The sequence below is a fragment of the Nanorana parkeri genome, unplaced genomic scaffold (assembly GCF_000935625.1).
Source record: "Nanorana parkeri isolate BGI_ZX_2015 unplaced genomic scaffold, ASM93562v1 scaffold39, whole genome shotgun sequence".
Classification (NCBI taxonomy): Eukaryota; Metazoa; Chordata; class Amphibia; order Anura; family Dicroglossidae; genus Nanorana; species Nanorana parkeri.
Window position 1 is genome coordinate 284,060 of NW_017306307.1, and position 13,989 is coordinate 298,048.

Below are 13,989 nucleotides of genomic sequence, written 5' to 3' on the forward strand. Positions count from 1 at the left end.
TTAGCGAACGCCGAGCCATTTTTTTCCTAAGTTAATGCTATTAGTAAGGCTGCTTTAGGAGTTCAAATAAATAAATAAAGGGGCGTACTTAGGAGAAAAAACGATTTGACATTGCAGTTTACCTTGCTGCGGGAGATGTTTGTGCAAATCGCCTATAAGCTTATTGACCTGAGTCTTTGACTCCTGGTTATGTCTAGAATTAGGACACTGATAGATCACTGATAGAGCTGATTGAACAGCCCCTGAGCGAATGGCTGGTGGACCCGTCCTGCCGGCTGGACATTATCTCCTCTGCCCGGCTTTGTCATTTTCTTGGTCCAATATGCAGACCTATCCTCTGAATTAACTGACATGCTCTGTATTCAGATTGCAAAAGGTTCAAAGCAATTCAGCGCTTAGATCATTCAGGGCAAAGCAAGGGGCTGGTATTGAAATGGAGACGTTAAAGCCCAATTCCAGCGAAACATGATTTATTGGTTTTGAACAGAATGTAGAAGAGTTAGAATTCCATCAGGTTTTAACTCCTAACCTCTTTGGTGAGATTTGATATTGCTCCTGTGCCCGTGACACCCTTAGAAGAAATGAGAGAAATGGTTGTCACCTGAAGAGGAATGTTGTCAGAAGCTCTAACCCTTTCTCACTCTATTAGGAATGTGGTTTTGTCTCTGGAAACATCTCCTATCCTGTCCTTTCCTGGCAGCAAATGAAGGGAAATCTCCCCAACAGAGACACAAACAGCCATAGAAACCTGACCGAGACTCTAATGCAGGGGTGGGCAAACTACGGCCATGCACCTATTGTGGAACTACAAACCCCAGGAGGCATTGCAAGATTATCACAGCCACAGGCATGACTCCCAGAGGCAGATGCATGATGGAATTTGTAGTTTCACCACAGCTGGAGGGCTGAAGTTTGCCCACCTCTGCTAACCCCTTTCCGGCACTTTCTAAAACAAAGAAATCATTACGCTGGAGATGGGTGAAAGCTGGCAGCACAACAAATATATTAGAGTTGGGTTGGGTTGGAACATAAATTTAAGCGGGGCAATCCAGCAGGTGGACGGGGAAGAAGCAAACACCTGATTTAAAAAAAAAAATAAGATCACAAAAATAATGAAGGAGTTTAAACATTAAAGAAAGACATGTTTCCAGACGTTTATACAAAGGATGATACTGAGCAGTAAAATAATCTATATGGATGTTACCCTAATGATTTGGCAGCTTCCTGTGGTGGAGGACTCCATAGCTGCTGCCTTGTCCGCTTAAAGAGAGCGGTTGTGAGGGAAATCTGGGGGCTGCCATCGCGGGCCTCCTTCTGAAGATGCTAGGGGCTGTTTAGGTGCATTGAAGCTATTATATATGCTGATAGGGAAAAGCAGACAACCTGGTGCTTAGTTTATGTTTTCAGGATTCTGTTCATGTTATAGGTGCCCAGGAGCTAAAGATCATTAGATGTTTGTTAGTAATTGTGTTAGAGTTATTACGGGGCTGGGGTTTATTACGGTGCTACGGGGGTATTGTGCTGGGTTTTTTTTTTTACTGTGTTGGGGTTTATTACTGTGCTGGGGGTTATTGTGCTGTGGTTTTTTTTTTGATGAGGTTATTATTGTTCTGTAGGTCATTGTGCTAAGGGGTATTGTGTTGGGGGTATTTTTATACTGTAGGTTATTGTGTTGGGGTTATTATTGTACTGGGGCTTATTATTGAAGTGTAGGTTAGTGAGCTAGAGGTTATTATTGTGATCAGGGTTATTGTGCAAGGGATTATTGTGCTGTAAGTTATTGTGCTGGAGGTTATTATTGTGCTGGGGGTTATTATATTGCTGAAGGTTATTATTGCAATGTAAGATATTGTGCTGGGGGTTCTACACTAGGGTTATTGTGCTGGGGATATTGTGATGGAGTTTATTATTGTACTGTAGGATATTGTGCTGGGGGTTATTGTGACGGAGTTTATTATTGCACTGTAGGATATTGTGCTGGGGGTTATTATTGCACAGTAGGTTATTGTGCTTGGTAATATTTTGCAACACCCATTTTATTGATCACATCCATACATACATTTTTCTTCACCCCTAATGCTTTTTAAATGTTGCCGAATATGGAAGGTGCGCCAATCATAGAACAGTGAGCACATCCATTCAATGACACTGGTTAATATTGTAATTTCTAATTTCATAAGCCCTGATGAAGGGGGAGCTCAGAGAACCCTCAAAAAGTATTGTTGGTTTTTTTTTTTCCTGTTGACCTTTTATCAGTAGCCGGGCTAAATGTAGAAAACAACTACCTGCCCGGCGCCCAGAACTGCATGTCCCGAGCGTCGGGAGATAGGAATGCCCCACCCCTGCTGCCCCTCTGCTCCCTGCTGCCCCGAGGCCGGGCCTCGTTTGGCCTTGTGGGAAATCCGGCCCTGGGTAAGACTCTCCAATAAAAGTTGCTAAAATCCTTACTATGTACTGTATAGAGTTTAGCTGGAAGGGAATATATTATTTTCCCAATAAACACATTTTGTCATCGATATTTCAGTTTACCACTCTATTTTATGAAAGGTCTGATTTTAAGCCAAGATATTTTGCTATATTAAGCAGAATGTCTGCAGTTTTTAGCATCATCAATAAACATAATTGCAAAAAATTAGAGTTTATCAGAATGTTCTGAAGATATAATGGGGAGAGGCCGCCTTCACTCAACAGACTTCCTGAATAAGTTACCACACCCTGTGATTTTGGCACCCAGGTTCACAATGATTTGGCAAATATTTGTGATAAAATTATAGTGTGTGAGAATCCAGAAGACCCTTTTAGATGCAGTAATCATAAATATTTTCTTCTCTTTCCCCATGGTACCTATGGCAGTGTCATTGGGCTGTTTATATTACTGCATTACATTTCCAAGCTCACAAATCTATGATTTAATTTCTGTGTATGGTTGTGTTATTAAATCTAAACTCCAGGCAGATATAAAAGAGATAAAAGACTCAATTCACAAAGAAAAAGTGACAGTTATTTTCAGTTGAGTCCAATGGGATTTGAAAATTACAGTCACATGGCTAAAATAAAGATCCATATCCTTGTTCTAAACTTGCAGGGGTAGCCAAACTCCGGCCCTCCAGCTGTGGTGAAACTACAAATCCCATGATGCATCTCTCTCTGGGAGTCATGCATGTGGCTGTGAGAATCTTGCAATGCCTCATGGGATTTGTAGTTCCACCACAGCTGGAGGGCCGTAGTTTGGCTAATCCCTGTTCTAAAGCTTTGTGAATTGAGACCAGAGACACCAATGAATAGAGCTTTGTCTTCATTTATAAATCATTAAATGTATTTTTTAATGCAACTAGTGCAAATATCTGAATTTGATGTGGTTTAAGCCTCTTTAATACGCCAATCCGGCAGCACATAGACAGGAAGAGGAAGGAGCAGGACTAAGGAAACAATCAGGTATGCCGCATGCATGCAATGTGTTGACAAGAAACATACTGAGGAGAGAGCAGTATGAGCAAAGAGATGACCTCATCATTCTGCCACTGCTCTTTCACTGTCCAGACAGAAGGTAGGGGGTGAAATGAGGAATCCACTGTACATACCTCCCAACTGCCCCTCATTTGAAGAGATTGTCCCTTATTTGGAACCAAATCCCCCTGTCCCTCTTTCCTCCTCTGTTTTCCCCCTTTTTGGTCCTGTGTAGAGATATCTCTGAAAAGGTTCTATTTAACTACCAAGTCTGTTATCCTGCACTGATACCTTAATCTTATCTCCTAACTATATTGTTAACTATTTGGAAAAGCCATTATAAGGGAAAATTAATAGTTGAAAAAAGATTCTGGGTTAAACCAATCATTTCTGGCATATGAATTTTTAATTGTTCGTATAATTGGGGATGTGGGAGAGGTGTGTCCATTGCCTAAATACATTGTACTGGAAGGTGTCCCTTTTTCTTATTTCCGAAAGTTGGGAAGTATGACTGTATTTTTTAAAGAATTCTGGGCAGTAGAAAACTTAACCCTTGCAATGGGGCTACCTGCGCATTTCAAGGGTTAAGTGTTTATTTTTGTCTAGGGTCTAAAATAATAGAAACGATCGCCTGATCCTCAGACCCAGCTCTCTGCTAGATCGGTCTCTGCAGCCTCTCTCCCTCTCCACTCCAAACTACAAATCCCATGATGCATCTCTCTCTGGGAGTCATGCATGTGGCTGTGAGAATCTTGCAATGCCTCATGGGATTTGTAGTTCCACCACAGCTGGAGGGCCGTAGTTTGGCTAATCCCTGTTCTAAAGCTTTGTGAATTGAGACCAGAGACACCAATGAATAGAGCTTTGTCTTCATTTATAAATCATTAAATGTATTTTTTAATGCAACTAGTGCAAATATCTGAATTTGATGTGGTTTAAGCCTCTTTAATACGCCAATCCGGCAGCACATAGACAGGAAGAGGAAGGAGCAGGACTAAGGAAACAATCAGGTATGCCGCATGCATGCAATGTGTTGACAAGAAACATACTGAGGAGAGAGCAGTATGAGCAAAGAGATGACCTCATCATTCTGCCACTGCTCTTTCACTGTCCAGACAGAAGGTAGGGGGTGAAATGAGGAATCCACTGTACATACCTCCCAACTGCCCCTCATTTGAAGAGATTGTCCCTTATTTGGAACCAAATCCCCCTGTCCCTCTTTCCTCCTCTGTTTTCCCCCTTTTTGGTCCTGTGTAGAGATATCTCTGAAAAGGTTCTATTTAACTACCAAGTCTGTTATCCTGCACTGATACCTTAATCTTATCTCCTAACTATATTGTTAACTATTTGGAAAAGCCATTATAAGGGAAAATTAATAGTTGAAAAAAGATTCTGGGTTAAACCAATCATTTCTGGCATATGAATTTTTAATTGTTCGTATAATTGGGGATGTGGGAGAGGTGTGTCCATTGCCTAAATACATTGTACTGGAAGGTGTCCCTTTTTCTTATTTCCGAAAGTTGGGAAGTATGACTGTATTTTTTAAAGAATTCTGGGCAGTAGAAAACTTAACCCTTGCAATGGGGCTACCTGCGCATTTCAAGGGTTAAGTGTTTATTTTTGTCTAGGGTCTAAAATAATAGAAACGATCGCCTGATCCTCAGACCCAGCTCTCTGCTAGATCGGTCTCTGCAGCCTCTCTCCCTCTCCACTCCAGCAATAGAATGTCCCTTGGCATCCTCACGTCCTATGCACTGTATTGGATGTGATGACTCACAGGTTCTTAGACTGCCGCAGCGAAGAGAGAGAGGGGGCTGCAGAGACCGGTCTAGCAGCCTTGAGAGGGGTTGCAGTGTTTTGCATAAAAATGCAGTCGTGTGCAATAGAGTATTGCATTGCATAAACTTAACTGAAGTGTAATTTTGTGAGGTTAAAAACAAATAAGGTAAAGGCAAGCAGTGCCTTGCGTTATATCAATGCAACACAACACACACCAGCGGGTGTTTACGAGCACTATAAGCTGCTGTGTATTGTTGATGTTCTTCTGAGTGTAGATTAATTGTAGACTCTTTTTAATGCAATATTGCCTCATTGTCTTGAATTCAGGAGATGAAGAGGGCAGTCATGGAACAGGAGAATCAGATGGCGAGACACAGGCAGAGGCAACAACGCAAACCGGGATAGTGGCTGATGACTGGGATGGGCCAGGTAAGTGAAAACAAACATGCATTCCTAAAATGTGCACACAATTTGCATATTTATTGGTTACAGGTACAAAAATGGACTTGAAAGCGCTATTCCAGCCAATGTTTTTTGTTTGTTTTTTTAGTTGTGGGTAAAGTGGGCAAGGGTTACAGCTTTTCTTATCATTTTACTACTGTTTGTGCAGTTGGGGATTTATTCTCACTTTCTGTACAGTTGGCAGTGTCAGAACAGTAAGAGTAAATCTCCTGAATGCATACACAGGCAGCATATAAAACGTCAAAGAAGTCGTAACCCCTACCTACTCTATGCAAAGTTAGTTTTTAACTTCAGAAGAATAGTTTTAAAGACTGGCATACTTGTTGTGTGTGCCGAAGTTCACTGCACCTATAGTTTATGCTTAGCTCTGGCTGGATCCAAACTGTTGAATATTAAAAAGGATATTTTTTATAAAAAATGTAACAGGCTAGGCCCCCTATAGTGTGCTCTTCATCGCTGTCTTAGGTTCTGAATGGGTCACCGGGACTCATGAATAAAGATTATCCCATCTCTGCCTGCAGAATATCACATGATGTGACTCACGATCCGTAAAGAAAAATCAGCCTATCCACTCACAATTTCCTTTATTTAACCAGGCATTGCTGTATTGTCACCGCCAATATTGTCACTCTTTTCTTGGCAATTTCATGATCTGGGAACTCCTTTTGCTTACCATTTCATAATCCAGGAGAGGAATTCACAAAAACACCCACTGTAGGTTCCTTACTGTCTCTCCAATGTACAAATCTTGATGTATCAGTATCAATAGCAAGAAGTTTCTCAAAAGACTGAGTCGCACCCTAGGCATTCTGTTGCGTTGTGTTAAAGCACATTAAGGCATTTGTTATTGTGCATTGGCCATGACTATTTTGTAGCAATGCACAATATATTAGTTGTGATGCACTGCATTGTGTTGTTCTTTGGGCTCCACTATACAATGCGGTGGGGTGCCTTTCACAATTAATGGCAGCACAACTCACCCCATCTAGAGCCGGTGTATTGCCATGCTTTACTGTAATGCGTACAAATGCGCACATTGCCACACCCTGTGTGAGTGGGCCCAAGACCACCAATGTTAACCTCAATGGCAGCATTGGTGATACTGCAAGCAAACACGAGACGTTTCACAGCATAGGTTTTCAAAGGCACCCTGACAATGAGCATGTGAGGAGCTGTGCAATCTCTTTTTTTTTTTTTCAGCATGTTAGTTTTTATTGATAGAATAAATGGTAACAATGCAGGTAAACTCCAAAGTGAAACAACACATGGATCAAGTAGCAGTGCGCAGACTGCGATCCAAAAATGTAGCTCGATTGCATGTGAACAGTAGTAAGGATTAAACATATCAACATCTGTTGGAACTACTTCAAAAATGTCTCTGTACTGCATGCAGCTGCACTGGAACAACTATAACTGGTGAACCCCAGTGCCGTGAGGGTCAGGACTCTGGGTAGGGTACCTTATCTCCATAATGTGAGAGCTCGTGGGTCTGTGCAATCTCTTACTGTAGCGGTTACTCAGATTACATTAAATTGCATATAATTATTTTGCCTTTAGCACAGCTGTAGTGTTGCTAGGTAAGCATTAGCAGCTCAATGATGGACTTTTAGGTGTTGCCTGAAATGCAGCTTAGGCCTTGTGCACATAGATGCATGAGGCCTTAAAAGAAAAAAAATTGCTGGCAAGTTTCCACGCCCAGGATGCACAGCTGCCACCCATAGTAATCAATGGCTGTAGGCTGCTGATTGTGGGTTTGTGTCACTACTTCCATAAACCTGCACATGCATAAAGTTATACGCCCCTGGAAGCAATGTGAAGGTTTATGCAGACAACCACCTACAGCCATTTATTAGTGTGGGCAGCTGTGTATTCGGGGCACAGAAGTACACCCGCAATTTACTTCAAACAGCCTCATGCACATTCAACTTTCTAGCATCCTGTATATAGCTCAGCTTTAACCTGACCAGAGGCTATAGGTAGATACGTCTTGCATCACTTGTATTGATAACTCCACTCGGAGTCTGAGTAGTCACAATTTATTCATAATTATTTTAGGAGTTTTTCTATATGCCTATCAGAATGTTTCTCTGATTAATAATAAGTTTAGGTTTTCCGGATTGGTGGGCGGTGACAGCTGTCCTGGCCATATTGCTCTTTTGATTCTCTCCCGAGGACAGAAAATTCTGTCAGTGTAAAAATGTTCTGATCTCTGGCTTCTCATCGGAGATTCCATCATCAGTTTATATTACATACAGGTGTCCACGTATCAGCAGATCCCATTGTACCTCCCAGCTGTCTGTGTCTGGTTCTTTTACAGGTTTGACCCTGTTTACGGTTACAACTAAATTAGGCAATTTTGTAACATTATATCTAGTGTATCCAGTGGCTTTTAATTGCTTTTATTACTTTCTGGGTTCCTTTTGGGGAGATTTCCCTTCACACCCTCTTTCAGAGACATGACAGGTAATGAGTAAGAATCTTCTCAAAGTGAGGGAAAATTAGACTTTTGACCCTGGAACAGGTGTACCCAATGGAAGCTATCCTCTCCAGTGTCGGTGACAATCATAAAACTTGCCATCAAATGACAAAGGTTATCAGGACTAGGAAGAAGCTCAGGTTCAGACCAAGCCACTTGCCCAGTTAGCTGTGGACTACGGCATTCCCTGCTTTACAGCTGGACATTAAAAAAAGGGGCGGGATGCTTGTGCTGATGTCATTCACCTTATTTGGCCACATGGCGAGGCCAATGTCATTGATCAAATATAGCCATGTGGCCATATAAGGTAAATTACATCACTGCACCTTGACCCTTGCTTATGCGCAGTCGGGAATTCCCCAAGCGCAGCTGATTGGGCAGCAGTGGAAGGAGCTTCCTTCCATGTTCAGAGGAGCTCCTTCCTTGTTTAAAATGGGTTTGATCTGAACCTATTTTCAACCCTAATCAGGATGAGAAGAATGGGTACGTATCAGAGAAGACATACAGCAAAACCTGACCAAGGTTTTAATCCTGTCTGTGTTTCGTTGAACAGACTTTTGCACATTTTTTGCCCTGTAGGCACAATACAAATTTAATGTAAGTCTCTGCAAATTGAAAGTGATGCAAAGTTGTTCAGCATGAATGTTAGGGAATATTTAAGCAGTGAATATGACTTTCACCAAACATTCACTGAATCAATCACAAAAACACATACACCAGGAAGATTCACCTGCAGTGCATGATCAGTAAATTCAAAATTCACTGCTTTATTATTTATAATTACACCCCTTAGTATTGCTTTAAGGTAATATTTTATTGTGGTTCTGCTGTAAGCATTGGCAGGAGGGAGACAAGGCTTATTCCCAGCAAACAGTCTAGGTGCAGACTTATTTTGGGGGAAACAATGTTGATCGTGCAAGGTTTTCTAAGCTGCCTGGAGACCTGTCAGCCTGGACTATCCAAAGCTGTTAATGGAGACACTGACCTGACTGAAAGACAGTCATTAGCTGTCTATGGGAACCTGAAGTCCACTGGGAAAGCATGACACCATTAATTGACAGTGAGCGATCAAATGTGGGATTTTATTTTCTGTCAAAATCACAAAGCAATCCAAGACATCAAGAAGATGGGACCAGAATTGCTCTGATCGTACCTGGTGGCAAAAAGAAAAGGCTTTCAACCAAATATGCATCTTTTTTTCTGTTTTCAGTTTGATCTTTTAATAAACCATATTAAAGCTGTCAATGTATTGCTAAGTTTACCACCCATGGTTGTTAAATTGCTCAGTTTCTAGTAATTACTTAGCGATTGGCCTTTCAAAGCATTTAACCAACACACAGCATAGGTTTTCAAAGGCACCCTGACAATGAGCATGTGAGGAGCTGTGCAATCTCTTTTTTTTTTTTTCAGCATGTTAGTTTTTATTGATAGAATAAATGGTAACAATGCAGGTAAACTCCAAAGTGAAACAACACATGGATCAAGTAGCAGTGCGCAGACTGCGATCCAAAAATGTAGCTCGATTGCATGTGAACAGTAGTAAGGATTAAACATATCAACATCTGTTGGAACTACTTCAAAAATGTCTCTGTACTGCATGCAGCTGCACTGGAACAACTATAACTGGTGAACCCCAGTGCCGTGAGGGTCAGGACTCTGGGTAGGGTACCTTATCTCCATAATGTGAGAGCTCGTGGGTCTGTGCAATCTCTTACTGTAGCGGTTACTCAGATTACATTAAATTGCATATAATTATTTTGCCTTTAGCACAGCTGTAGTGTTGCTAGGTAAGCATTAGCAGCTCAATGATGGACTTTTAGGTGTTGCCTGAAATGCAGCTTAGGCCTTGTGCACATAGATGCATGAGGCCTTAAAAGAAAAAAAATTGCTGGCAAGTTTCCACGCCCAGGATGCACAGCTGCCACCCATAGTAATCAATGGCTGTAGGCTGCTGATTGTGGGTTTGTGTCACTACTTCCATAAACCTGCACATGCATAAAGTTATACGCCCCTGGAAGCAATGTGAAGGTTTATGCAGACAACCACCTACAGCCATTTATTAGTGTGGGCAGCTGTGTATTCGGGGCACAGAAGTACACCCGCAATTTACTTCAAACAGCCTCATGCACATTCAACTTTCTAGCATCCTGTATATAGCTCAGCTTTAACCTGACCAGAGGCTATAGGTAGATACGTCTTGCATCACTTGTATTGATAACTCCACTCGGAGTCTGAGTAGTCACAATTTATTCATAATTATTTTAGGAGTTTTTCTATATGCCTATCAGAATGTTTCTCTGATTAATAATAAGTTTAGGTTTTCCGGATTGGTGGGCGGTGACAGCTGTCCTGGCCATATTGCTCTTTTGATTCTCTCCCGAGGACAGAAAATTCTGTCAGTGTAAAAATGTTCTGATCTCTGGCTTCTCATCGGAGATTCCATCATCAGTTTATATTACATACAGGTGTCCACGTATCAGCAGATCCCATTGTACCTCCCAGCTGTCTGTGTCTGGTTCTTTTACAGGTTTGACCCTGTTTACGGTTACAACTAAATTAGGCAATTTTGTAACATTATATCTAGTGTATCCAGTGGCTTTTAATTGCTTTTATTACTTTCTGGGTTCCTTTTGGGGAGATTTCCCTTCACACCCTCTTTCAGAGACATGACAGGTAATGAGTAAGAATCTTCTCAAAGTGAGGGAAAATTAGACTTTTGACCCTGGAACAGGTGTACCCAATGGAAGCTATCCTCTCCAGTGTCGGTGACAATCATAAAACTTGCCATCAAATGACAAAGGTTATCAGGACTAGGAAGAAGCTCAGGTTCAGACCAAGCCACTTGCCCAGTTAGCTGTGGACTACGGCATTCCCTGCTTTACAGCTGGACATTAAAAAAAGGGGCGGGATGCTTGTGCTGATGTCATTCACCTTATTTGGCCACATGGCGAGGCCAATGTCATTGATCAAATATAGCCATGTGGCCATATAAGGTAAATTACATCACTGCACCTTGACCCTTGCTTATGCGCAGTCGGGAATTCCCCAAGCGCAGCTGATTGGGCAGCAGTGGAAGGAGCTTCCTTCCATGTTCAGAGGAGCTCCTTCCTTGTTTAAAATGGGTTTGATCTGAACCTATTTTCAACCCTAATCAGGATGAGAAGAATGGGTACGTATCAGAGAAGACATACAGCAAAACCTGACCAAGGTTTTAATCCTGTCTGTGTTTCGTTGAACAGACTTTTGCACATTTTTTGCCCTGTAGGCACAATACAAATTTAATGTAAGTCTCTGCAAATTGAAAGTGATGCAAAGTTGTTCAGCATGAATGTTAGGGAATATTTAAGCAGTGAATATGACTTTCACCAAACATTCACTGAATCAATCACAAAAACACATACACCAGGAAGATTCACCTGCAGTGCATGATCAGTAAATTCAAAATTCACTGCTTTATTATTTATAATTACACCCCTTAGTATTGCTTTAAGGTAATATTTTATTGTGGTTCTGCTGTAAGCATTGGCAGGAGGGAGACAAGGCTTATTCCCAGCAAACAGTCTAGGTGCAGACTTATTTTGGGGGAAACAATGTTGATCGTGCAAGGTTTTCTAAGCTGCCTGGAGACCTGTCAGCCTGGACTATCCAAAGCTGTTAATGGAGACACTGACCTGACTGAAAGACAGTCATTAGCTGTCTATGGGAACCTGAAGTCCACTGGGAAAGCATGACACCATTAATTGACAGTGAGCGATCAAATGTGGGATTTTATTTTCTGTCAAAATCACAAAGCAATCCAAGACATCAAGAAGATGGGACCAGAATTGCTCTGATCGTACCTGGTGGCAAAAAGAAAAGGCTTTCAACCAAATATGCATCTTTTTTTCTGTTTTCAGTTTGATCTTTTAATAAACCATATTAAAGCTGTCAATGTATTGCTAAGTTTACCACCCATGGTTGTTAAATTGCTCAGTTTCTAGTAATTACTTAGCGATTGGCCTTTCAAAGCATTTAACCAACATATTCAATGTTTCCTCAGTCTCAGCCTATTCCTAATAGTACAGTTCCATTTAGATAAACCTCCGAAGGACACGGAGATTACCAGTCCTGCGTTCTATTTTTTTTTTTTCCTGCCTCTCTGATTGCGAAAATGTGGTAGATAGACAATCTACAGAAATGCCATTTGATGCAAATTAAAAAAAAAAAAAAAAAGGCACCCTGAAACATAGTTAGCTGTAGAGATAGTTTGACAGTAAGAGGAATATTGTGAATGAGAAGCAGAAATCATAGAAAGACTGTGTGTTACCCTGACAGTGAATCAGTATTATCTCCACTATCAGATAATGCACTTATCATTAATTTTCACATTTGCATTTCAATCTTTAGAAGGAAATGACTCTTGCCGGATGAAGATAAGAGCGCTGTAGCACTATAATGAACCATCATTTCATCACTGTGCTTTGTGTCCGTATGAAAATGAAGCTGGGGAGGGTGGTCAGAGAAAAACATTATAACAAAGTGTCAAAAATTACTACAGACTTCCAAGCCCTTTATAAAACAAGAGGCAGTCTAAATAAATCTTCTGTTGTGAAGTGGAGATCAGATTATTAGAATAAAGCTCCCAATCTCTGTCGCAGAGAGCGGAAACATTGGAGCGAGGATGTCTTTGAGCTTTGTGGTCCCTCTGTAACCATGACCGCTTTTTTGAAAGATCTGGCACACAGCAGGTTAAAAGAATAAGCCCGGCCGCAGACCAAAGGCGAAGGAGGAAAATTAATTCTCCGGCATTAAAGAAAGGCTATATTTTCTTTCCCTTTCAGCAGTGCTCTCGGAAGTCAGAACTTCACTGAACAGGTCAGGCTAAATATCATTGTAGAATGGAACCCAGTTGGAAAGGAAGAGCTAAATATTTAAATTTCGTTTTGCTGCTGTTTTGTGGCCTTATGAGTTGAGGAAATCTGGGATGGAGTCTTGGCTGTCATGATTCTGTGACTCTATGAGCTCGGGGGCTTTGGCATTGCCAGTGAAGTGTAATGACATTACTGGACACATTTCAGTAGGGTGCTTGTTGGGGGTAGGTTATTTATCAGTGCTGACAGCCTATTTTTTTTAAAAGAAAAACTGCCCTTATAGCAAACCTATATTTGCCATCGCATTTGGTCCTCTACCAATTTTTTTAGTTGCAGAGAGTGAATAAAGGAAATCCCATGTAAGCTCTGAGCCACTCCAGGATGTTCTCCCTACCCTTATGTGACAGCACTTGGCCAATGACGAGCACGTGCTGATGAGAGGAAGGGATAAAACCAAAGCCAGATCATCCAAAGACAACTGAGACACGAGCCTGGGGCTTGGGGATGTCTGTGGGTCCCAGCTACAACCTTCATACTGTTGCAGTAAACCTGGTGGGTAAAGCATTTGGTCAAAGCTGTACACCTAACTGTTACTTCACAAGGGAGGATACACTTGTAGGTAGTTGGTGTCTGATGGGGCCATGTCTCATCAGACATTGTGGTGAAAGGGATTCTCTGTGCCTACTGCAATCAATGTCAATCAAAGGGATGTGGGACATCTAAGCTGCTTTGTTGCCTAGGGCCTTGTTCAGGCCTCAATTCATCTCCGAGCAGCATCAGGCATGTTCCTTCATTCCTAGAATCATAGGGTATTTTCTTTGGTCTTGGAAGCTGAACAGAGTGGCGAAAGTGAAGGACGGTATATCTTAATAAGAAAGAAGCATGAAAGACAACCTCTAGATTTGCCATACATGGACAAAACACAGGTTTGCTGGGCAAAACAGTGGTGTAGCGTTTAGCACTACTGCCTTGCAA

At 41.5% G+C, this 13,989-nt stretch overlaps 1 protein-coding gene across 2 annotated transcripts in view; it reads left to right on the forward strand.

Moving 5' to 3' along the window:
- ZFPM2 (zinc finger protein, FOG family member 2) overlaps window positions 1-13,989 on the forward strand; it is a 341,648-nt gene that overhangs the window by 73,095 nt on the left and 254,564 nt on the right. For both annotated transcript variants that reach the window (XM_018570969.1, XM_018570976.1), the window contains exon 3: window positions 5,554-5,655. In XM_018570969.1, coding sequence (XP_018426471.1) covers window positions 5,554-5,655 — 102 coding nt within the window. The remainder of the gene's footprint in view (window positions 1-5,553; window positions 5,656-13,989) is intronic.